General features: G+C 46.5%; 7 protein-coding genes and 1 non-coding gene across 8 annotated transcripts; 5 read left to right on the top strand and 3 right to left on the bottom strand.

Annotated features, from left to right (window-relative positions):
- Positions 1–163: 163 nt before the first annotated feature.
- POJ06DRAFT_137531 (TUP1-like enhancer of split-domain-containing protein) lies at positions 164–3825 on the bottom strand. Its single transcript, XM_056184481.1, has 5 exons — positions 3356–3825; positions 3222–3296; positions 3021–3161; positions 1081–2965; positions 164–1036 (listed from the first exon to the last, which is right to left on the bottom strand). The coding sequence occupies exons 1-5, from the start codon at positions 3390–3392 to the stop codon at positions 316–318; spliced, it is 2859 nt and encodes a 952-aa protein (XP_056042054.1). The 5' UTR covers positions 3393–3825; the 3' UTR covers positions 164–315.
- Position 3826: 1 nt separating this feature from the next.
- On the top strand, positions 3827–5068 carry POJ06DRAFT_137514 (casein kinase II, regulatory subunit). Its single transcript, XM_056184480.1, has 4 exons — positions 3827–4138; positions 4200–4352; positions 4406–4515; positions 4571–5068. Exons 1-4 carry the CDS (start codon positions 4105–4107, stop codon positions 4940–4942), a joined length of 669 nt encoding a protein of 222 aa, XP_056042055.1. The 5' UTR covers positions 3827–4104; the 3' UTR covers positions 4943–5068.
- A 125-nt stretch (positions 5069–5193) lies between these two features.
- On the bottom strand, positions 5194–6525 carry POJ06DRAFT_282585 (uncharacterized protein; the record flags this gene model as incomplete). Its single annotated transcript, XM_056190043.1, has 4 exons — positions 5194–5797; positions 5860–6002; positions 6058–6247; positions 6320–6525. The coding sequence occupies 4 exons, from the start codon at positions 6523–6525 to the stop codon at positions 5194–5196; spliced, it is 1143 nt and encodes a 380-aa protein (XP_056042056.1).
- Positions 6526–7367: 842 nt separating this feature from the next.
- On the top strand, positions 7368–7439 carry POJ06DRAFT_t62. The gene has a single exon. It is a non-coding gene; the product is annotated as a tRNA-Cys (tRNA).
- An 894-nt stretch (positions 7440–8333) lies between these two features.
- POJ06DRAFT_269703 (RIC1-domain-containing protein) lies at positions 8334–11690 on the bottom strand (the record flags this gene model as incomplete). The annotated part of the gene is made up of 9 exons (XM_056189385.1): positions 8334–8969; positions 9027–9412; positions 9467–9731; positions 9779–10132; positions 10182–10539; positions 10589–10773; positions 10833–11070; positions 11124–11416; positions 11487–11690. The coding sequence occupies 9 exons, from the start codon at positions 11688–11690 to the stop codon at positions 8334–8336; spliced, it is 2919 nt and encodes a 972-aa protein (XP_056042057.1).
- Positions 11691–12018: 328 nt separating this feature from the next.
- Positions 12019–12795, top strand: POJ06DRAFT_257499 (Prefoldin subunit-domain-containing protein). The gene is made up of 4 exons (XM_056188149.1): positions 12019–12116; positions 12166–12356; positions 12416–12486; positions 12542–12795. The coding sequence occupies exons 1-4, from the start codon at positions 12102–12104 to the stop codon at positions 12661–12663; spliced, it is 399 nt and encodes a 132-aa protein (XP_056042058.1). The 5' UTR covers positions 12019–12101; the 3' UTR covers positions 12664–12795.
- Positions 12796–12994: 199 nt separating this feature from the next.
- On the top strand, positions 12995–20979 carry POJ06DRAFT_257502 (uncharacterized protein). The gene is made up of 7 exons (XM_056188150.1): positions 12995–15453; positions 15502–15660; positions 15710–16941; positions 16992–17163; positions 17221–20075; positions 20133–20438; positions 20493–20979. The coding sequence occupies exons 1-7, from the start codon at positions 13080–13082 to the stop codon at positions 20634–20636; spliced, it is 7242 nt and encodes a 2413-aa protein (XP_056042059.1). The 5' UTR covers positions 12995–13079; the 3' UTR covers positions 20637–20979.
- Positions 20980–21067: 88 nt separating this feature from the next.
- On the top strand, positions 21068–22849 carry POJ06DRAFT_257506 (t-SNARE). The gene is made up of 4 exons (XM_056188151.1): positions 21068–21646; positions 21698–21954; positions 22009–22512; positions 22577–22849. Exons 1-4 carry the CDS (start codon positions 21379–21381, stop codon positions 22607–22609), a joined length of 1062 nt encoding a protein of 353 aa, XP_056042060.1. The 5' UTR covers positions 21068–21378; the 3' UTR covers positions 22610–22849.
- Positions 22850–23246: the final 397 nt, after the last annotated feature.

Genomic DNA, 23246 nt, shown 5'->3' on the forward strand with positions numbered 1-23246 from the left:
ATGATTACTTGATGTTCCTTCAGATTCGTATTCTCTGGACATCTTTGCCGGAGAAGACACAATTGTGAAAGGGCTAGGGCTCTCATTTAAACGTAATCCACAATCCTGATCGTTTTGAGTAACGGTGCCAGCTATAAGTGTGGCGATGCCACTCCTACGAGTAATTGTAGGATCAACAAAAAGGACACACAGTAATATCCGCAGAAGTAAATAGAAGATTAGTAACCTCAGTAATACACTCCCAATTCAAAGACATCAAAATACTTATACTGATTCGTAATATACATTATGCTACATGATCCAGCCAGCAACCAACTAATCCGTATCCATTGCATTATCGTCTAATATGCCTAGCAACTTAGCATACGGGACAGAAACTCGCTGCACCTCACGCTGTTTGCCTACAGCGATTATTATCTCCTTCAGCAACTCTTTCTTGTCTATACCACATATTGTAGCTTCATACAAGTCATACGTGCCCCCTTCCATTGGACCCAACAATTCCTTAAATAGCTCCTCGAGTCGATCCTTGAGACCTTCCTCGGCAAGTCGACGAGCGTACATCATCATGTACGTCTGGAATTCCTTCTTTGAGCCCAGTAAGATAGCTGCCCCAATGCGGTTCTCGAGGTGTGCAATTGACACTGTGGTTTCAATACCTTCGTAGCCTTCTCGCATCATTGCACTTTTGACCATCCGTTGAAGAGCACGACCTTTACCGGCTCTCTTTAGCTCCTCGTCTGTTCTTCTTTCAATGACACCAACGGTACCGCCAGTGCTGTGCATACCAGATGAATCCCAGTATTGTGATGCCACTGCCCACCAGGATTCTGATACTCGTTGCCACGCATACATGCTCGGAGAGTATGTGTAACCATCGCCATTCGTCAGTGTGATAACAACGCTACCCACAGCTGTTATTACGCACTTCGTGATCGACGGCGATTTGTGGAGTCCACTATCTGAGTATACGGCCGCATCTAATACCGGCGCGACCGATACAGGTGGATGGGGTGACGTCATTGTTAGCATGTTCCTATTATTGTAAGTGAGTGCGATGCAGTGAACAGAAGTACATACCATATATTCAGCGTTCCAGTGCTGCTCAAACACATTAAATACTTTCCGGCCGCATCTAGAAAAGACGGCGTAGACTCCAAGACAATAGTCGGTGCTAACGCTCGCCCTGTTGGCGAATAAATGTGTATTGTGGCATCCTCACACGCCACTGCCCAAAACGATGTGTTTCCTGCGACAAGAAGTACCATTTTCGGCACAAAATTACTCCATAGCAGCTGTCCCTTGCGCTGTAACGTTATTCTTGTAGGTTCTTTTTCACCGCCAGCGCCATTTCGGACCTCAAATACGACAGACGATCCACCGTCATCGGTCGACAGTAACGTCTTGACTTTTGGCGTAGCCAGTCGCACTTGTGAGAATGTAATTGCGGGCGAAAGAACGGCAGGGCGCACAAACTCCGGAGTCTCAACTTCTGCCGCAAGTCTTTTGGCATCACTTCCATCCTGTCCATCCAATTGTAGCTTCCTCTTGTTGCCAACCACCAACGTCTGAATTCCCCCAGGCGGAAGCTTATTTGAAGGCTCGGTATATTCAACCATTGGGCCCTCATGGTTCGGGGTACCCGTCGTACTCACAACGGGTTGTGTCGAAGCTGACGGCACTGAACTTGAACCAGATACTAGCATAGGAGCGACCCGTTTCCTGCCCTCCTTCGTAATCATGACTTTCTGCGCCTGGCGCTGCAATGGAGGTACAGGCTGAGCCGTTGTTACTACAGGTACATCTGCACCAGCATTTGCACTGGGAGCCGCAAACGTGGAGCTTGTACTGGATCTTGATCCGATAGTCGCCGAACCAGCTGAAATAGCAGCTGACGCCCCATTTGTAGATGTAGCTTTGCCCTCCATCAGATCCGTCAGCCGCCTCTTCCCTTGGTCTGTCTCCTTGTTGTTCGACTTTTCTTCTAGCGCAAGTTGCTCAACACTCTCGGGAAAATGCATAGCATCTCGTCCACCGCCGTATTTTGCTAGCTGTTTCTCGTTCTCTTCAACTGGAATTATATATCCCAGATCCCCTTCTTCAAAAGTACAAACGAGAATGCTTCCATCCAAGGAGCTGGCGAATACTTTCTGTCCATCAGGCGCCCACGCAAGGTCCGTTATGGCTTTCTCTGCAATATCTTGGGATACGACTATTGGTCTCGGATTCGACGTATTCCACACACTCAGTGCCTTATCTTGACCTGCACACGCTATAACAGTAACCAACTGTTTGGATCCTTTGGCCTTGGCGAACATTCGAGGAGAGAATGCTGCAACTTCGACTGGGCCCTCATGGCCTATTAGATTGATTTCGCTATCCCAAACTCCTCGATTAACAATCGCTACTGTGGCCACAGGTCCGTTTGTCGCGTTAGCAGCAGCTATGTGACTACCATCGGGTGACCATGAGCATCGTCGGAAATATGTAGTAAGAGGTGATCCTTCAAACGGTGCCGTTACAGTTGTGTCTAGAGCGAAAGTCATGTCCGTCGCCGATGTTCGGTGATAACGCACGATCTTAATAGTCCTGTCGTCGGAGGCTGTTGCAAAATATTTATTAGCCGGATCAAACGTAATTCCTTTCACGTGCGACTGGTGAATATCAAGACGTTTTATCTTCTCGAAAGTTGTTCCGCTCCACACTATAATACCACTATCAAGACCAACGCTGACCAAAATACTTGAATCCGGCGCCCATGCAAGGTCTTGCACGTCATTATCATGTCCAACACACCGCCGCCGTACAAGCCACCGCTCTGAGTCAGTTTCGCCCTGCGAGCCAAACTCCTTCCTCGGAAGTTCATGTCCTTCTTCTTCACGCTCCCACACAAGTATTACTCGATCATCCGATCCTGACGCCAAGTATCGTCCAGATGGGGAAAATCGCACTACAGTGACCGCACCTTACATAGAATAAGCTAATATTCGATTCACTGTCCAACTCCAAAGCTCCCATACCAGAATGTGTGCTCATACTGCACAGTTGCCTAGGTCCAGTATATAGATGCGCTTTTCCATTGCCATTGGCAACATTTTCGGTACCCTCGACAGCAGCACAGGCGTAAATTGCCTGCGTCGACCATATTCGCACTTTGGAATCTGTACATCACATCTAGATTTAGGACACCCAAGATACGGCAGAACTGGAAATAGACATACCTAAGCCGCCCGATGCCAGTCGATCACCGTCTGGAGAAACGTGAATTGAGTACACTTCAAAGTGTTTCTGACCCTCTGCAGGATAATATTGGTCAGCCAACATTGCACTTCGTTGTGAAGCACTAAACGCGTACCAGAGTGCGTAAGCCACGACGGCTTCAAATAATACATGATCCGATCGCGGACGTCTTCTGCAGAATGCAGAAAGACTGGGCTCTGCCAAAATATTCCTAATGATACAGCTTGGAATAAGCGACGAGCAGTTCGCAACTATATTGCTAGAGTAGTGCTATAAATCCGGTGCGCGTTTGATGCGAAGTATCGCAGAAGCTCATAGGTCTCCATATGTAGCACCAAGTTAATTGCGATAGGTGCAGACGACAGTGAAATTTTGTTTTGGGGACTTGTTTCGTAACCCAACGTCAACCAACCGCAATCAGAGCTTCTTCCTAGTTTCAAGTGGAGTTGGCCAGAAAGAGCGATTTGCTATGCGACAATAATAAATATCATAAAAATATTAATTACTATAGGTTTAGAAAATTCTCGTGTGCGCGTGAGAATGTAGCATTCCTGGGACATAAGCGAGCCCTCTATGGATATAGATTGTGCAAGCAAACTTACGAGTTTAAAGCATTAAATGTCGTCAAGGTTTGGCGATTGCAGCAAAACACGGGAATGTTGGGTGCTTTTACAGTAAGAGTTAATGATTGAGTCGTCCAAGTAATACAGCGACTGATACCCGGACCAATTGAATAAATCACGCCAATCATTGGTCCCTTCGAATACAAAGCGCCGAATAATTACTGGTATCCAAGACTTATCATAACGTTGTCATCGGGATCGCTAGCAGTGTCGCGCGGACTTGTTCCTAATTGTGGACTTCATGGAAGATATCTCCAGCGAGTCCGACTGTACCAGTGAGTACTATTATGCACTTATTTGGAAGTGTATGTCATGTCTCAACTAACTGAATAGCAGAGTACTGGATCGACTGGTTTCTCGGCGCTCAGGGCAACGAGTTCTTTTGTGAAATCGACGATGAATTCCTCAGTGATAGATTTAACATGACTGGACTGAACTCAGAAGTCCAATACTATCAATATGCTATGGACCTAATCATGGATTCCTTTGGTATGTGCTGTGGTGATCTAGTTATGTGGCAGTTGCGAACTAACCATTTTTAGAGCATGATTGTGACGATCAAACCCGTGAGCAGATTGAGCGATCTGCTAGGCACTTGTACGGTCTGATTCACGCGCGATATATATTAACCCAGCGCGGCCTTCAGAAGATGGTAAGTGTTTTGGCTAATTATAGGACCGCAGTAGTTGTTGATCTTATGAATATAGTTCGATAAATACAAAAATGGTGATTTCGGCGTGTGTCCGCGAGTACTTTGCAATCGGCATCCAGTATTGCCTGTTGGCCTGAGCGACATTCCGCATTCGGCTCCAGTAAAAATGTTCTGTATGAAATGTGAAGACGTGTACAATCCACCGTTGGCTCGATTTGCCACCATTGACGGGGCCTACTTTGGAACCAGTTTTCCGTTCTTACTCTTCCAGGCGTACCCACATTTGATTCCCAACAAGAATGCGCCTGAGAGATTTGTCCCCGCCATTTTCGGTTTTAAGATTCATGAGCACGCGAAGCTAGCACGCTGGCAAAACACGCGGAGGTTGGAATTGATGCAACGGTTACAATCATATGAAGATGACTAGAACGCTGATACACAGTGACCGTATGAAATTGAGTGCATAATCATGGTGGCGGCGTTTATTCCACGCTTTGTATTATTAGGATTTTATCTGTATCTAAGTTTGGACACTTGAGGAGTTCAGTAGAAGTGACTCAATGAAGGATATCTGTCATATCACTACACTAAAAGGGCTCTATTCACAGGCGCTCATCATACAACGTATAGACATAAGCTGTACGGGTTCAATTCTGAAGTACAACAAAATTGACCAATCTACTCTTTCTTGGTCGGTGTCACGCTTTCTCCTGGCGTGGTAATCTCACCGCTGACGGCTGACGTAGCAAGTGACTCCGATGTAGACTCCTTAATCTTATTGTAGATTCCCATGCCGCTAGCAATCCATCCACCAATATCGCCCAGCTGCGATGGAACGATAATTGTGTTGGACTTCTTCGCCAATTTGGAAAAGGCCTCCACGTACTGCTCTGCAACCTGGAGTGACACGGCGTCAGCACCTTTGGGTGATTCTGCAATTGCATGTGATATCTTGCGAATACCCTCTGCAGTGGCTTCAGCTTTCAGGAGAATTGCTTGTGCTTCACCAGTTGCCCTGTTGATCACTTCCGCCTTCTCTGCCTCGGATGCCAAAATTACAGCTTCTCGGCGACCCTCGGCGATGTTGATAGCTGACTGTCTGTGACCTTCAGAGTCAAGGATTTCTGCTCGTTTTGATCGCTCTGCAGAGACTTGTCTGTGCATAGCTTCCAATACGTTCGCCGGAGGATGAATATCTCGTATTTCGTAACGCAAGCACTTTATGCCCCAGTCGGAGGCTGCCTCGTTAATTGCCTGGGTGATATTCACATTTAACTGCTGTCTAGCTCAACAATTAGTACTGGGTTTACCACGCTGTCCAAATGAGCTTCTCTAGGTACCTGCCTTTCCTTCAAAACGTGGTCAAGTGAGAGTTGTCCAATCTCACTTCTCATCGTTGTCTGCGCTAATTGTTGAACCGCATAATCGGCATCTTCAACCCCGTAGCTTGCCTTGTACGCATCAAATACTCGAATGTAAAGAACTCCCTAGAACATGGTGAGCTATGAGTAACTTCAGCGTACCAGAATTATCCAATCTTACGTCAATGTCCAAGGTCACGTTGTCAGCAGTGATCGCGCTTTGACTTGGAATTTCAATAGCAGACTCTTTAAGAGACTTCACATACTGGATCTTGTCAATAATTGGAATTAGAATAGCAATCCCAGGATTCAGAATTCGATTGAATTTTCCCATCCGCTCGACGATGTACGCCGTCTGCTGCGGGACAAATCTTTCCGAGAGTCAGCAACCCACGATCTTCCAATTCAGCACTATTCCCACAATAGTCACAAAACAAACCTACCTGATTATAGTATTTGCCGGACGGGGAGCATTTCTGGACGATTGAAAGAAATTAAGGCCGCCCGATCCACCCGAGTTATATCGAACCGCAGTAACAGCGACTGGAGAGACTCCAAAAGTCACCCGTGAAGTCGGAATGATTTGTGACTTGCTCGAGCTTAATACTCCTGATCGTGGAACCAATCGAGTCTTCGCAAGCGTCGCCATACTTGCAGTGCAGTAATTAGATTTGTTGCAGTTCTGAGGTACAATGCGGTGGCACGTCGAATTGCGGAGTGAAGCTCAGTTAACTGAGACTTTTTGACAAAGTCGTGGGGATAAATCAACGAAGTGAAGTCACGTGCGATCAACAGCTTCGGTCGCCTGTTAGTCTATAACTTTGCTAAATTTCTTCAATACTTTAGGGCTGTTGCGAATACGAATATCGGCGGTTTTTCCCAATATTCGTATTCGATATTCGACTCTTGAAAGGCATTCGAATAATATTCGATATTCGTATTCGACAAATAAGGTTTAGGTCGAATAATATCGGCTCGAATATTCGTATTCGATCGAATATCGGTTCAAATCACGTGATATTAATTAAATAAGTTAGAGCATTCCCTATTACAGGCTAGTTTAGGGTTAGGGTCAGGATTAGGGCTTCTCGCAGCTTGAAATTCCACTGTATTCATTTCTCTACGGTTGATTATGTAATACTATGTCGAATATCGAATATCGGCACGATATGTCGAATATTCGATTCGATGGTCGAAGAATGCTTCGAATAATATTCGATATTCGTATTCGACGCCGGGGGATTGGCCGATATCGTATCCGACGCCGATAATCGGTCGAATAATATTCGTCTATTCGAATATCGTCAACAGCCCTACAATACTTAAAAAAGTGTCCTGAACTGATAACAAATGCTTTGTATTTAACCCTGGCGCGCCGGCGCCCTCAAGCTTGCATTGCTATGCTAAGGAAAAAATCGTCGAATTATGTAATTGCTGACTAATTCTTATTAGGGTACGTCAACAGCTTTCTTAGCAAGCGGTAACAAGCAAGCTTGTATGGCGCAACGGCAGCGCGTAGGATTGCAGATCCCGAGGTTGCTGGTTCGAATCCGGCTACAAGCTATTCTGCTAATTTTTTTTAGGACGGCCATCATCTGCTACTGATTTTTTAGGACGGCCATCATCTGCTACTGATTCTATCGAGCTTGAAGACACATATCGCACGTACGTACTCAGCATTAGCTCTACTGCATGCTAGGTTCTAACAATTTATTCGATTAGACCCGTCTCAAGACTAAAATCTCTGACAGCACAATACCACTCTGTGAGACACAGGCTCAAATATCTGCCAAAAGACCATCCATACGTTGTCGCTCAGGATCCTCGAATTGGTAGAATACGCAAGGAGCTCATTGAGAAACTAAAAAGCCAACAAGATAGAGATGCGAGAATCGAGTTATTAAGTTGCCTAGCAGGGATAGTCAATGAGGACAGGCACACAAACACAGTCAGATAGTGCGGCGAAGGCTTTACATATAGCTCGTGATAAATAATGTAGTACAATACAGATCGCAGGCTAGCATAATCTGATGCTATCCGACAAGCTGATACTACTTGCGTCGTGCCACGGTAGTGCACCGCAGAACTTCGAAGAGCAGAGAAACTAACGAACGGTACTATTACAAGAACGGCAATTTCATGACATCGCACCAGAATATCCCACTATTAGGGATGATACAATATGATACAATCCTAAATATATCATACAATACAAATAACCTACTACTCCATAATCAAAACAAGAACCAGGTACGCACAGTAACATATATATATAGAAGCTTGTTTTTCTAATTTTTTGAATTTTTGAGTTATAAACCTTTTTAAACCTTTGCAACGAAGAGCATCGTAATATCACCATTAGTTACAATAGAGTAGAACAAGAAGTATGTAATTCCCAATTACATTGCAACTAACTTAATTACAAAAATGAGAATATCCTCTTGTCGGATGCTCAATTTAATCTCCATTTCTTCCGTTTGTTTGAGCGTTGTGCGCGTCTGCAGCCAACAAGAACTCCTTCTCAAATGGGGACTCAACAGAGGAACTCACGCCATTCACTAGCTTCACGCGTCGCAACGCTTCTCGCAGTGTGTTACCGGAGTCATCCAATGCAGTCAGAAAACGTGCCAATTCTTTACACAAATCCCAATCTCCAGTCTCAACAGCCGCAGAGAACAGTCGGATCATATCCGTAGACGAGTCCTCCAGCTGTTCCATTGTATGAAGTATCAGTAGATACCCACCTGCCGTCTTCAACTGGCCCAAAGACATGCATCTCTCAAAAAGCTCCTTCGGTGATCCGACAACATCAAATAGCACGTGCCATGAGGCGACTTCAGTTTTCCTTGTACATCCTGCTATTACGTCAAGCATCTCTGGAAATTTATTTAAAAACTTTATCACCCGAGGAAGAATAGCTTGGTCTGGCGCCGGAGGATGATCGGCTTCCTCGTCTAGTACATCGTGCAGCATCATTTCTAGCGCGTGTCCAAAGTACTCGAGATGCTTAAATGATTTTGCGACTTTTAACGCCTCATTCTCTTGTGAAGAGCTGAGATAGTAGCTCAGAAGTTGATGAATGAACAGATGAGTCTATTGAATCTGGTCAGTACAAGTCATACGTCAGCGGAATCATCCAGTCACACAGACCCTAGTAGTGTTTGTGGAATACGTAAACGAGACATTTCGCCTATGAATGAGATTTGATTCAATCCCAATGATAATCCCCTTTTCAAAGAGAAATGATAGCGGATAAAAGTCGATAGCTATTCGGATTGGCTCAGGCACTGAATCAGACTTCGACAGATTTAGCATGTCCTCCAACCACACGACTACGCTTGTTCCGTCAAATGCCCAGATGCTGTTCTTCAATAGGCCCTTGGTAACAATCGTATAATATTCGACATTTTGAAACAGGACTTTCATGTCATACTTAAGATCGCCCTCGTTGTGAAGAGGGTAGAGTGCCACAAGTTTACCATCTATCAGGAACACAATCGTTGCCAGTGATATATCATGGACTGGATTACCATGTTCTTAGTTTCAGTTAGAATTCAGACCCACGAGTCCTATAGTAGACCTTTACATACTTGACTGTTCTTCAGGGAGGATCCAGTTGATTGCTCGAACTCGTGCCGGCGCATGCACTATTCCTGCAAATGATATTTGACCAACTAGTTCGAGATTAAACTGGAAAGCGTTGCTAAAAATGACAAATTGATAAAGTATGTTGTTGTAGGTGTACACCAGGAGCGAGTCGCCAACGAGGGATACTAGTATTATTGAAGATGGGATCTGCTGCACATGGAGAACAAGTGAATGATCCAATTCTCGTTCTCGCGAATATGCACGAATCTATTTAATTTGTTAGACTGTTGCCGGACAAGTAAAATATTACATACTTCATGGGTATTCCTATCAGTATTGACGCAAGCTATTAAGATATTCTCAAACCATAGCATGCCGCCATGCACGGAAAATTCGCTCTCCATATGTTCGCTGACGAAAAATTTCCACCTTCCTGAGTAGATGCTGTAGTGGCCTAGGCCGCGCTTACCAGCAATAGCTAGGTAGCGACCGTCGCCTGAGATACATGCCTGCTGTATGGGCCAATTTTCAGCCAAATATGCGTATGGAATAGCAACATCTTGCCAAAGAATGGCTTCGTGGGATATAGTAGTGAGGTCGGACTGATCTTGTCCACGATAGAGCATAAGCTTTTCGTTCGTGAAGAGTAGAGTTCTGGCTAAGTTATCCTGTAAGCTCTGTTAGTTATCGATCTTTCACCAGCAAGTCCGTACAAACCCAATTGTAGCTCCCGCTTAAACTCCATCTTGCCAATTCTATTGACCATAGCTCATTGCTATCATTAGGAACAACCAATATGTCTCCTCCATTTGACATCCACATCGCGTCTTGAACACCAGACAGCCAAGCCTCATGCTGGAGCCTCCCATCCTCAGGAAGCATGGAATGTGCGACCAGTTTACCGTACACTGAATAAAGTGCCCACCCTCGCTCATAACCTGCAAAGAGCGAGTATCCGTCAGGGGACCAAGCAACTACCGTGACTTTACCAAAAGATGGAAAAGGTGACTTGATATCTCGGAGTAGAGGAATATGACCTGAGTAGTCCTTGACATTGTAGATATGGATGGTACCACTGCAACGAATGAGAAAATGTGACCTGCAAAGGCACAAAGGTTGCTTACCCTACAGTTCCGACTCCAATCAAACTAAATCGCGAATTTATAGCAATCTTGAGGACAAATTCGCTTTCATCCATAGACTTTCGTCGCTCGGCTGCTGTTGCTGGTATAGGACCTTTCTGAGGACTATGAAAACAATATCCTGAAAACAGCTTCATTTTTGAGGGCTTTTCGCTGGACGATGACACCTGCAGTTCGATATAATTAGCCCCAGTCAATATCGCGTCCGAATCAAAGCAAGACTGACTGTATTGTTTTTCACAACAGCCCATGCCTTCCCATTGCTACTAATCCACCCAAATAGGCCCATGGCTTTTTCAAATATAACTGATGTAATGCGCTCCCGCAAATTGAACCATTCCATGTGTGACAATAATTCCGTTCGTGTTTGTGGCCCACCTCGTGCATCAGGAGCCCATCGTATTAGTTGTGCTGCTGGCGGCGTTGACGTCAAGACTAACAGTTCGTCTTCTAACGCGATGGCTCTACTTGACAGTTAGTAACACTCCTCTGACCTTCCAAGTATCGTCAGACTTACGATTCAATGCCAGCATCTACTTTAATAACCATCCGAAATCTGACGTTCTCCTCTCTAACGCCCTGTTCTTCGCCAGGACCTGGCAGCACATACGGTATGTCGGCAGTGCTGTCGAACGAGAGCTTGGCCACCCTCTCTCTACTGCTGCCACTCAATGCATACGTAAGAAAGTAGCCCAACGATGTCTGAACAACGAACATGACATTGTCGGGTCGAATTAAAAGATTCACATTGTCCCCATATGTTTGCAAGGAAGATTCCGATCGGACAGCAACTGCGACGGGACATACGGGCTTTAAGCCTTGGTTAGTAGAGTGCAAGTCCAAATGTGCAAGTCCAAAGTCTATCTCGATTGCTACGCACCCTATTCTGGTAAACATATAGCGAAATTCTGGTTATGACGCCAAATAGAAGACCATTGCGAGAAGACTTCACAGTGATAATGTGTTCGGTCGCATCGCCAGATGGCGATGAGTCTGGTGCGGAAATGCCTGCTGCAGTTGTTGATTCGTCGGTGGGAATGGGTGGGAGAGTGAAGACCCGTGGAGTCGATACTGGCCAATACATTTACACCTAGTGCGTCCTTAATCGTCTTTAACCGTCGGAAACGAGCAATGCGCTTGGGCTCCAATATTGTTTCCTGTAGACGTTGGACAACTGGAAATCTCGGGTAGCTACGCACCAACTATAGCATTCTATTCACAATTGAAATTAACCTAAAAATATAAAATCCCGAAAGAACTTACCTTATTATGCATTGCTCTTCACTGTATGCGGAAATAATAGTTGAACACAGCCAGAGGATTGCCGGGACAAATGCAAAGGAACGTTCATCAATTGGTTCTGGTTTGACAATTAAGCTCGAGCGTGACAGTCCCAAGTCCCAAACATTACCCACGCTTTCACTTGTAGGCAGGACCAATCCGCTACTAAATACTACAAGTACATTTCTAACTACTTCACTTTTCTGCTTCTACAATGAGTTTACAAATGGTAAGCTAAATTGACGTCAGACAAGGATTCGCTGGCTAAGTAGAGGCAGCTTCCAGCAGGACAGGAATCTCCCGATGTGTCAGTCTCGTGGGAAGACCAGCAACGAATCAACGGCTTTTCGAAATTGAATTCGCGCCTGTCGGAGCTAGAGGATCTGTACCAGCAAAAGAAGGATGAGAACGAGTACTTGGAGGATGTAGGAACCGAGATCGAACTAGTTGATGAGGATGATCTTGTCCAGTAGGTTCATTTGCCGACAATACTCATGCAGGATTCACATCACTAACGCCACGTACTAGATATAAAATTGGTGATGCGTTTTATTGGCTTAAGCAGTCAGAGGTTGTTGAGAGGCTTGAAGGAGAATCTGGTAAGTTCTGCAGTAAAACTAATTGACGAGCCCAAGTGACTAATTGACCTCAAAGAAAGCACGGTCACAGAGCTCAACGACTTGGAGGATAAAATCCGGTCGATAAAAGACGAGATGGACGAACTAAAGAAGGTCCTATACGAGAAATTCGGAAACGCAATCAATTTGGAGAGGTGATAGATGTGGATAGATGATGGTAATCTATGTAGATTCGTTGGATCACCAAATGGCATAGCTTGTATATATCTTGTAAATTACATAGAAGTACACTTTATACAATTCTCTGTATCAATTTAATCATGGTCTCAGGAATAATGACAATAACAAAGAAAGCTGCGAGCCGGACAGACTGCATCGCGAAGTCCGCAACGCGTTGGGACTTCTTGCTTATGCAGCACGGAAGAATAACATACTCCGTAGGTGGTGAGAGCTGTCGCATTTATGCGTTAATTTCGATAGCCAACTTCGCGTCGCACGGGTATATAGATTAGCACAATCTTACACTTGCGTTCAGAATCACAACAATTCCACCATTTTGCAGACTCGTTGCGTGACTCTCATTGCCAGATGCAATCACCTAGCCTTGGAATTCAATGGTGAATTCTCTGTCCCCAATGCCGTCTGGCAGCGGTGCTCGTGGCCGCTCTGTATCGCCGACTCGGCATAGTCGGACTGCAGGACCCGTGGTCTCCACCGTGAACGCGTCCGCAACTCCACATCCTATTCGCACCCTGGTTGAGTCTCTAAACAGCGATGACGAGTTTGTTTTTCGACTACATAGTCTATACGAGTTGCAGCGAAACCTTGTTGAGTCCCCGGAAAGCAAGGACGTGTTCCGGTTGTCGTTGGGTTTCGAGTCTGTGGTAGAAGCTCTAACAAGTATTGTCGCAACAGACGACGATGTCGGATTCTCAGAGCCAATGGAACTTCTCAAGTGTATCTTTAATATATTCTCGGACGCTCTGTTTGATGCACCAGTCAATCGGCGATACTTCACGGACAGAATCGGACTGGATACTATCAAGATAGCCGTCGTCAATACCGGCCTGATTGATCAAGGTCCTAAAGAAGTTCTCGGCATATTATTTGCGTTTATGATCTCGGATTTTTCTATCACGACATTCTTTAATGCGCTGGGACACAAAGTTAGACAACTGTCAGATACTTCTTCGCCAGCAGATATCATCCGCCACATTCACGAACAAGTAATCAGTTCCTTTTCACGAGATATTGTCCGCAATCCGTTTGCAGTTACGTTTATCTACGACATCCTGCAGGACCTGCCTGAGGAAGACGTATATATATCTGTGGCCGTCTTGGTGTGCCTTACATCTCTTGCTGGCTCCTCAGCTCATAATAAAGTCGCGATATACGGTACTGGGATCATGGACTGGATTCTTCCACTCGCATGGAATGACAAGGGCATCGACAAGAGAATATTGACCGAGTATCAATGTCTCACAGACTCACTGATGGAGCTTGGGGTCGGCACACCTACAGCCAAAAGTTTGTTCCATCATGCTATGAAGTCCAATGAAGTTGCTAAGGTATTACTCTCCGGCATCCGAGCATCAAGGGAGCCGGCGCACATTGTATTTGATCTTTCGCTAAATGGTTACTCTACCATTGAATTGAATTCGCTGGGCCGCACCTTCCCACCTGCATCATCCGGATATACATTTACAGCGTGGATAAAAATCGACAAATATGACTATAATAATCACACTACCCTATTTGGTGTTTTTGATAATTCTCAGCGGTGTTTCACTCTAGTTTACATTGAGAAGGAAACCAAGAAGCTTATATTGCAGACGTCAGTAACATCCAGCAGGGGTTCGGTGAGGTTCAAATCCGTGAATTTCGAACCTGGAAATTGGTACTTTATCTGTGTATCTCATAAGAAGTCGCGGGTCAGTTCCGGATCGAAAGCCTCGCTTCATGTTAACGGTGAATTTGTCGAGACGATCAAATGTCCGTATCCTTCTAATCCGCCGAACGATGGACATGCCCAAGCATTCATCGGTACACCCGCAGACTTAACACCCGGTCCGGGTCCCAATCTAAGCCACTCTATTTGGCGATTATCTTCGCTCCACATATTCGAGGACATATTATCCGACGACACTCTTGCGGTTCATTACAGACTAGGGCCTCGTTACTATGGTAATTATCAGGACGCTCTCGCCAGCTTTCAAACCTACGAAGCGTCCGCAGCGTTAACGTTAAGAAATGAGAATCTGCACGCTGGTCGCGAGGAAAGTAGTGACATAATTAATGCAATTCGAGGACGAGCCTCAAACTTGCTCCCGGAGTTCAAAATACTTCTCAGCATCCATGCGAAGAACGTCATCAATCCTCGCACACTTCAAAACGAGCATGGCTTTCGGCAATCTCCAAAGAATATAACTCTGTTAAGTCGAAACCATCTCATCATTGTTAATGCCGCAGTACCCGACATTAACATAGCGGTTTCGTCGCCAAATGGCATTGGGATTGGTTCTGGAGACCCGGTGCCGGTGATCCCACAAAGCTTGGACGATGCAGCATGGAGGTTGGGCGGGTCCGCACTTTCACTAAAAATGGCGGAGCTTGCCAATACCCCGGAGCAGCTGTGTCGTGCTGTGTCGATTGCATTTGAAACGCTTCGAGAGAACTGGCGGAACTCAGACGACATGGAGCGAGTACATGGATTTGCCATTCTAGGGAATTTAATAAAGATCCATTCAGATTCAGGCATGATCAATCGAAAGCTGTTGAATATAGTTCTGGAGTTTGTTGGGCACAATTTTCAAGACCCTCTGGAGTCGATGATAATCAACCCGCTAGCATACCGGATACTGCTAGTAGATTTCGACATATGGAAGGTCGCCGATATTGGTACCCTGAGAGTTTACTTTGATCAGTTCGCCGTGTTTGGCCTTCAAAGCAAGTATCACACGTACAATGCTAAGCGACTCACACGAATGAGTAGGTGGCAACTGATGACATTGATCGCGTGGAGACTAATCAATTTAGGGATCGTGAAAAAGTTTCTGCAGGCTCTGAAAACTGGCTCCTTCACTCGGGAAGCTCTCGACTACTTCATTCCTGCATTCAAGCGTATCATTCAGACCAACGTGTCTGCAGAGGTGATGCGTTCGTTATCTCTCTTCATTACTTATTCCTTCAACGAGAGTATGCACGTACTATGGCTTTCGTCCCACATGTACTGACAATGTAATAGATGCATCGTCATCACTTAAACGGCTCCAGGACGAGGAAAAGTTCAGTCAAAGTGATACTTCGCGGGCCGAAATCGGATTCATGGTTCTACGTATTTTCACTGAAATATTGTGTGATCCCTCGTCATCCGCAACGGTGAAAAAGTTTGCACGCACCGTTACCAACAAATGGGTGTTGTTCCTCTTGGCGCAAGATGATCGCAGGGCGGTGATCGCTGGAGCGAAGATTCTTGCGAGATTATTAATCATCCATGGGCCCAGCTACGTCACGAAATTTGCTACCAAAAATGGTGGATTTGTGATAATGAAGGAGCGACTTAAATCTCGGTGGATTATTCCTGAACTATGGCCCATCTGTCTGGCAATCCTATTTGGAATTGATGTAGCGACACTGGAAATCAAGAGCACATTGGACCTCTTTCATCTCGTGGAGATGTTTAGATGTGACGGGAAGGCAGCTGTCGTGTATCCAGAGATGTTTACAGTGATTGGTGCCATGCTCAAGGCTGGTGCCCTATCCATTATATCAGAGGAGCATAGAAAAGACGAAAGAGTAGCAGCGATGGAGAACAACGAAGCGAAATCTGAGGAACCATTAGAAGCTATATCGAAGGCAGAGAGAGCAGCTGCAGTTCCAAGTGCTCGAACGCCCTCACAGATCCCGACTACTGAGGATTTCGGCAAGTACCTTCAAGTCCTCACTCAATTCTTTAGCGAGATGCACGCCACTTGTCTAGCGTTCCAGGAATTTTGCACGAAACCAGCATTTCTTCAGGAAATTCTTGGCATTTTGTTCCCTGCCATATGCAACTCCGAATCTGTCAGTCCGGAAATTGAGTTGCAATCACGCGATTCTGCACTGACATTTGATGGCGGTGATATCGTTGTAAGACCAGCTTCTAGAACCGGCAATCCTGCTCAAATCATGAAGACAGTAAAAGCGCCGAGTACGCCTAGTTCGACGATATTGAGTTCCGGGGAGAGACCGCGGGCCTCGTCACTACGGCGTGGTTCGTCGTTTGTGCTGGTGACTTCGGACTTGAATAACTCCCCATCTGGCACGACTAGCACTTCTAGTAAAGCCTCATTATCTACAGTCGGGCGGAAGACTAGATTCAGGGAATTCAAAGTGGTTAATCGCGTCGTTGAAGGTCTATTAGAAATGGTGGTTGCCGTGTTTGTTGATCAAGTGTTGATCAAGAAAGATTTTTCGGAGCTGAGCATTTCGATCTTGGTGAGTTTCTAAAGATTATAGTTGCAGGCGCTCACGATTGACAACATAAGATTCCTCCGACGTTTCAAGAATATCAAATATATTTTGAGACGTACCTGTTGAGAAATACGGTGGCTCAGCTAAACACCACGATCTCCTTGAATATGAGACTGCTGTGTGAATCGCGCACTCTTATCAACTTTGGCAAATTTGCGCAGCAGCTTGTTGATTCGGTGTTCAATGGTGCGACAATTGTAATTTTAATTTCAATGATGTATGACGTGCTAATGTCAATGACAGGATGGTTTCTTGGAGGTGCTGAACCGCTGCTTGAACTGATAGGAATGGTGATCGAGTATCTACAACAACCAACAGTTGAGCGCCTCAAGCATGTCAGGTTATGTCTGCATGTTGTATCGAATCTTCGATTAGTTTTCATGAAATTGGTCCTCTTCAGGCTAGCTGAGCTAGACGACATACGGGCTGAGCCTGAAGCGGTAGTGAAGTTTCTTGACCGCATGCTATATTGGCAGAATGTTTTGCTATCTCCCGCGTTCACAGAGGACAACCTGATCAAATTGATCTGTTATCTTCTCTATATCCAGTTAATCGATGCAAACGTGCACGTTCGACACGCGGCGGCGAATAATTGGCGAATGGTTCTGGTTCATAAACCAGTTGAGACCTCACTTATTCTTGACCAAGTCAAATCGACCGATCGCCAACTCACGAAAGGATTTAAGAAACTGATGGAACTGGACAATAGTTCATTCTTGGAATGGGTGGACACGAATAGGGCTGCTCTTGACGATTTCTTCCTCGGCACTGTATCAAAAGAGTGGGAGATTTTCGTGGGGAATGAGAACAAAATGTCCGAGGACAATGCCAAGCTTCGGATGACTAAGCGCCGTGAGCGATTGCGGCAGACAGCCAACGAAGACAATCACAACCGCGTTGTGTTCAATGACCACAAAATGTCGTTGCGGTACTGGCAATCTGCGATCTACAATACGGAGCATATCAAGTTCATGCGGAACTTGCAGGATCAGCAAGATACACTCACATTCTTGTCTTCAGAGTATTCAAAGCTGGAAATCGATCTTACAAGACCGCGTGGCGTTATTGAGGATGGCAAAAAACAACGGTGGAGACTTGATCTAACGGAAGGCAAGGATCGAATGCGTAAGAGGATGATTCCGGATACTCGCGGTAATCTGGTAGAGTACCTTCCAAAAGGCGAGGAGATCTCCCAGAGGCCCACTCTTGAGCACTCAGACCTGAGCGTCACACCGCAGGAAGTCTCGGACGAGCTGTCGGAAATGACTGTCGACGATACAATAGCGTCCACAGAGAAACAAGATGCCTCAGCTAGTAATAGCGGTTCGAACGTCAATGAAGGAGTCGCAGAGAATGACGACGGCTTTGAGATGGTTGAAGATCCCAGGGGCCAGAAAGCTGATGATGACGCATATGAGGATAAAAACCGGAAAGTCCTGCGTAGCCTGGAGCAAGGTGACTCGGTTGTGGACTTATGGAACGTCTGCAGAATTATAGGACTTGAATCGGTTGAGGGCCTTCTGATCCAAGGTCGCAACAACTTGTATCTCATCGACAACTTCTTCCAACGATCTGACGGAGAAATAGTGAACCTGTGGGAGGCTCCCACACAAGAGCGTGATCCATATCTGCAGACAATTGCTGGATCGGATAAGCAGAGTGTGCGGTCACTAGATAGTCGCCAACATGATAGTCGGCACTGGTCACTGGACGATTTGGTTTCGGTTTCGCGTCGTCAGTTTTTATTCCGCAATGTTGCGTTAGAGTTCTTCTTTGCAGACGGGCGCAGTTTTTTGATAACGACCATTTCAGTCAAAGAACGAGACGCGATTCATAATCAATTGATTGGCAAAGTTTCCATCAGCGACACTAATTCTGGCGCTACGTTCTCGGACGAATTATGGCGGATGGCACTACAGCCATCGCTGCAAGGCGGTTTTGCCGGTCAACTTGGCAAGATTGCCAATGTGTTTGCAACTGGCACCTCCAACATAGCTGCACGTCGATGGGTCAAAGGCGAAATCTCCAATTTCTACTATCTGATGCTGGTCAACACTATGGCCGGGCGGACGTACAATGATCTCACGCAATATCCGGTGTTTCCATGGGTTATTGCGGACTACACCAGCGCTGAACTCGATCTTACCAACCCGGCGTCATACAGGGACCTGTCGAAGCCGATGGGGGCTCAGACTCCGGAGCGCGAGAAGGAGTTCAGGGATCGGTACCAATCACTAGCGGATCTCAATGACAACCTCTCTCCGCCATTTCATTATGGCACGCATTTTTCTTCTGCTATGATCGTCTCTTCGTATCTTATTCGTCTCGAGCCCTTTGTTCAGTCATACTTGCTTTTGCAAGGTGGCCACTTTGACCATGCAGATCGCCTATTCTACTCTATTGAGCGTGCCTGGCAATCTGCTTCGCGAGAGAACATGGCTGATGTACGTGAACTAATTCCTGAATTTTTCTACCTCCCGGAGTTCCTTGTGAACGCGAATGAGTTCAAGTTTGGCACACTGCAAGGCAGCGGTGCGGAAATTAGCTCTGTGCAGTTACCGCCATGGGCTAAAGGCGACGCCAAGATATTTATCCAAAAGAACCGAGAGGCTCTGGAGAGTCCGTATGTGAGTCAGCATCTTCACGAATGGATCGACCTCGTGTTTGGATACAAGCAACGTGGTGAGGCAGCGGTGGAGGCGACGAACGTTTTCCATCACCTGAGCTACCATGGCGCGATTGATCTAGACAAAATCGAGGATCCGCTGGAGCGGATTGCGACGATTGGCATTATTCACAATTTCGGACAGACTCCGCATCAAGTATTTACGCGTCCGCATCCGCAGCGGGAAGTGTTGAAGCCTGTCCAGTTTGAGGTCGACAAAGAGCTGGACTCGTTGCTACAGATGCTGTCTCCAATGAGCGATATCAATAAGCGGTTCGACTATGCGATCTCGCTGTTCAAAGGCGAGCGGGAGAAGCTAATGGCCCAGATGAATCCGCTGTTTTGCGCATTTGTGCCGCCGTCGTATGATCGTATGGTGGAATGGGGATTCTGCGACGACGGTGTTAGGTTTAAACTTATCGAGAATGGAAAAGTAGGATTCGGTGTGTAGAGAGATTGAGTATAGCACAAGTCTAACAGTCTGTTGTAGCTAATTGGTCATGTCGAGAAATTACACCAGAGTCATCTGACGTGCGTCAAAATCGCGGATCCGCGCACGCTCGTGACGGCGGGGTACGACTGCGTGATATGCGTTTGGCGCATGCAAGGAAACCTAAAGTCCATGGAGGTGCAATTCAAGGCTTCTCTGCGCGGGCATACGACGCCTATTTTATCGCTTGCGATTTCCAGATCATTTAGTGCCATCGTCAGTGCTTCTGAGGACGGGATCGTGCTCGTATGGGACTTGAACCGATTGCGGTTCGTGCGAGAGCTGAATCATGAGAGGAAGATAAAGGTACGTGACCTATGAGAATTTATTCACAGAGACTTGATCTGACGGGAATGGCAGACCGTTGCAATTTCGGACGAGACGGGAGAGATTCTGACCTCTGATGGCTCGAGCTTGTATTTATGGACAATCAACGGCGACCTGATACTCAGCAAAGTCATCCCGGAAGACGTTGAACCTAATCCCGTAGCTGCGGGTAAATAAACGAGAATAGAACTGATTTTAACATGCATTTCCTTTTTCTTTCCTTTCTTTTGTATGATATTTTGTTGCATTTAGTTGTATTGGTTGTACTTGGGAGGATGCACTGCATTTGCAGCATTTGTAAATGGATTCTTTTCTTCGAGGAGCGTTGATAATGCGGGGTCAGGCTATAAGGGGATAAAAATAAATACTAAGTATATAAGTTATCATGGACGCACAAGCATATCTCACTGTCGCCAACTGCAAGACAAGCATTTCTTGCAGGTATTACTTGCGGACATGTCGCTTGCGACCATCCTGCCGGGGTTAGGGTATTGTGTCCAAGGGTTTGGGCTCGCATTAGGGTTCGGGCTTACTCGATCTGCGTCTGCCACGGTGCTGCGCCACCGAATATATTTGAGTGCATCGAACGACAATCGCGCCACAACGGCTGGTAATGCCGGCGGTTCACGAAGGATCTCGCAGCTATACAGGACAGGGTGTTGCGCGCTCACGGCTAACAATCGACAAGCGTCATACAGCAACAGAGGCCTCGGCATCGGACCTAGTTTGGTATTAGATATATTTGGCGATACTTGGTTACATAAAGGACCAGAGCAGATAAGAACACTCTGCAGCGGCGTCAACACGTGTAAGATAGATCACTGGACCGGCATCCAATCCCAAATACCGAGTCACGCGGACGTCATTCATCTCGCTCTCGACGGTACACTTTAGTGGTATCAAGACACTGCTTAGCAATATGGCGATCGCAATTCAAGACCGCACACAAGAGTTCAGAAGTTGTGTGGCGGCACTGTCAAAGATAAGCTCGGCGACAGCGTCGGCATCACGAAATCAGCTTCTTTTGTCGCCCAGTTCGCCACCAGTACCGAGCGGTGCCAACGGCGGGCTAAGTGGTCCTGGAGTGGGTGCTACTAGGGGCCAGCGGACAGAGTTCGCCCGACGGGCGGTCACGATTAGCAAGGATATTAACAATGCTATGGGCAAGTTGCATAGGCTTGCGCAATGTATGCTTTGGTTTCAGATAGTTTTTCGATAATGAAGGCTAACTGGTGTAGTGGCTAAGCGGAAAACGCTATTTGATGATAGGCCGGTAGAGATCGCAGAGTTAACATTTGTCATAAAGCAAGATCTGGCGAAGATTAATCAAAGCATATCGGAGTTACAGTCGTTCGTAAAGGGTGGAAAGAAGCATTGGGGCCGGAAAGGCGAGAGTCAGGTAGACGAGCACTCGGAAAACGTTGTTGTGTTGCTGCAAGGCAAGCTTACCGATGTCACGGCTGGGTTTAGAGAAGTTTTGGAAGTCCGGACGAAGGTAAGCCTCGCAATGTTTGTGTAATTTTATGTGGCCGCGAACTGAGGTGGGTAGAACATACAAGCGTCCAAATCCCGGACAGAGCAGTTTATATCTTCGACGACGGCGTCGGCCAAGGATGCGTCCGGATTTCAAAGTAAGTCGCCGTTGTATGCGCAGTCTGGTCCACAGAACCAGAGTAGTTTAGAAAATCCGTATGGGAGCTCGCAAGGCGACCCGGAGAATCCGTATGGCACTCAGAACGCCCAGGCAGGAGAGTACCTCACGTTGCCTGATCAGCAGCAGAGTCTGATGCTGCTGGAGGAGCAGCAGGATACATACATCAGCGAGCGCAACACCGCGATAGAGGCGATCGAGAGCACTATCCACGAGCTGGGTGGAATTTTCGCGCAGTTGGCGACGATGGTGGCCGAGCAGAGGGAGGTTGTACAGCGAATCGACGCAGACACGGAAGACATTGCGGTTAATATCTCGGGCGCACAGCGGGAGCTGTTGCAATACTTTGCGAGGGTGTCGAGCAATAGGTGGCTGATGGTCAAGGTGTTTGGTATTCTTATTGTAAGTGCCAGTTGTACCGCATAGCTGTTTCGTTATGGGTACGGATACTAACTAAGAACAATAGGTATTCTTTCTGCTATGGGTGCTCGTGAGCTAGACATCGGACTAGGGGTCTTTTTGTGTGCACTTTCGCGTTTGTGGGATGCAGTTTTGACGCATGTACTATTTTAATTATTTCACTGGATGGAGCTTGTGTAAGATTTAATGGAGTCACCACCGAGTAACTGGATATCAAGATTTACACGACTTATCCGATGGCATTTGAATTGCCTTATGCAGGATGGACTAAATTGCAAGTAAACAATGCCTGTATATGGTAAAATAGACTGAGTTCGGGCAAGCAGCCCAGTCGGCCGTGCGGAGAAACCGTCGTCAAGAACGCCGGAGTTCCTGCCGCAAAAGGGAATGCGCAACTGTCCACCTTAATTGACGGCCACATCTTCCTGACATGGCGCAAAAGGGGTCGGTTGAAATTGGCGATGCTGCCCCTGAATCTGCGGCTGCGGTTGTTCCGGGGATTGAATTGCGGGGTTGCTGCGGTATTGCACCCGTGCATGCTGCTCCATCACAAGTAAGCCGCACGTTCAGGCACCCCTTCCCTACTTCTGTTACCTCATCGGCGACCGTGCCCCAAAAACGCGCCTTTCTGGCGTCTGTTTACGCTCTAATCGACTAATGGATTGACGCGTCCTGCCGGCTGCCGAACGGCTTGTGTCCTCGACTCGTCCTTGCTT

The sequence above is a fragment of the Lipomyces tetrasporus genome (assembly GCF_029532465.1).
Source record: "Lipomyces tetrasporus strain NRRL Y-64009 chromosome Unknown POJ06scaffold_8, whole genome shotgun sequence".
Lineage (NCBI taxonomy): Eukaryota > Fungi > Ascomycota > Lipomycetes > Lipomycetales > Lipomycetaceae > Lipomyces > Lipomyces tetrasporus.

Excerpts from the sequence above, each read along its gene's own strand:
- POJ06DRAFT_137531 (XM_056184481.1), bottom strand. The coding sequence starts at position 3,392 with ATGTATTATTTGAAGCCGTCGTGGCTTACGCACTCTG. Across the intron at positions 3,297-3,355 it reads GTCGTGGCTTACGCACTCTG|AGGGTCAGAAACACTTTGAA; the intron begins GTACGCGTTTAG and ends ATTATCCTGCAG. Across the intron at positions 1,037-1,080 it reads ACTGGAACGCTGAATATATG|GAACATGCTAACAATGACGT; the intron begins GTATGTACTTCT and ends TTACAATAATAG.
- POJ06DRAFT_137514 (XM_056184480.1), top strand. The coding sequence starts at position 4,105 with ATGGAAGATATCTCCAGCGAGTCCGACTGTACCA. Across the intron at positions 4,139-4,199 it reads CAGCGAGTCCGACTGTACCA|AGTACTGGATCGACTGGTTT; the intron begins GTGAGTACTATT and ends ACTGAATAGCAG. Across the intron at positions 4,516-4,570 it reads AGCGCGGCCTTCAGAAGATG|TTCGATAAATACAAAAATGG; the intron begins GTAAGTGTTTTG and ends TTATGAATATAG.
- POJ06DRAFT_257499 (XM_056188149.1), top strand. Across the intron at positions 12,357-12,415 it reads GATGAGGATGATCTTGTCCA|ATATAAAATTGGTGATGCGT; the intron begins GTAGGTTCATTT and ends GCCACGTACTAG. Across the intron at positions 12,487-12,541 it reads GAGGCTTGAAGGAGAATCTG|AAAGCACGGTCACAGAGCTC; the intron begins GTAAGTTCTGCA and ends TTGACCTCAAAG.
- POJ06DRAFT_257502 (XM_056188150.1), top strand. The coding sequence starts at position 13,080 with ATGGTGAATTCTCTGTCCCCAATGCCGTCTGGCAGCGGTGCTCGTGGC. Across the intron at positions 20,076-20,132 it reads AACTTATCGAGAATGGAAAA|CTAATTGGTCATGTCGAGAA; the intron begins GTAGGATTCGGT and ends AGTCTGTTGTAG. Across the intron at positions 20,439-20,492 it reads ATCATGAGAGGAAGATAAAG|ACCGTTGCAATTTCGGACGA; the intron begins GTACGTGACCTA and ends CGGGAATGGCAG.
- POJ06DRAFT_257506 (XM_056188151.1), top strand. The coding sequence starts at position 21,379 with ATGGCGATCGCAATTCAAGACCGCACACAAGAGTTCAGAAGTTGTGTG. Across the intron at positions 21,647-21,697 it reads GTTGCATAGGCTTGCGCAAT|TGGCTAAGCGGAAAACGCTA; the intron begins GTATGCTTTGGT and ends TAACTGGTGTAG. Across the intron at positions 22,513-22,576 it reads AGGTGTTTGGTATTCTTATT|GTATTCTTTCTGCTATGGGT; the intron begins GTAAGTGCCAGT and ends TAAGAACAATAG.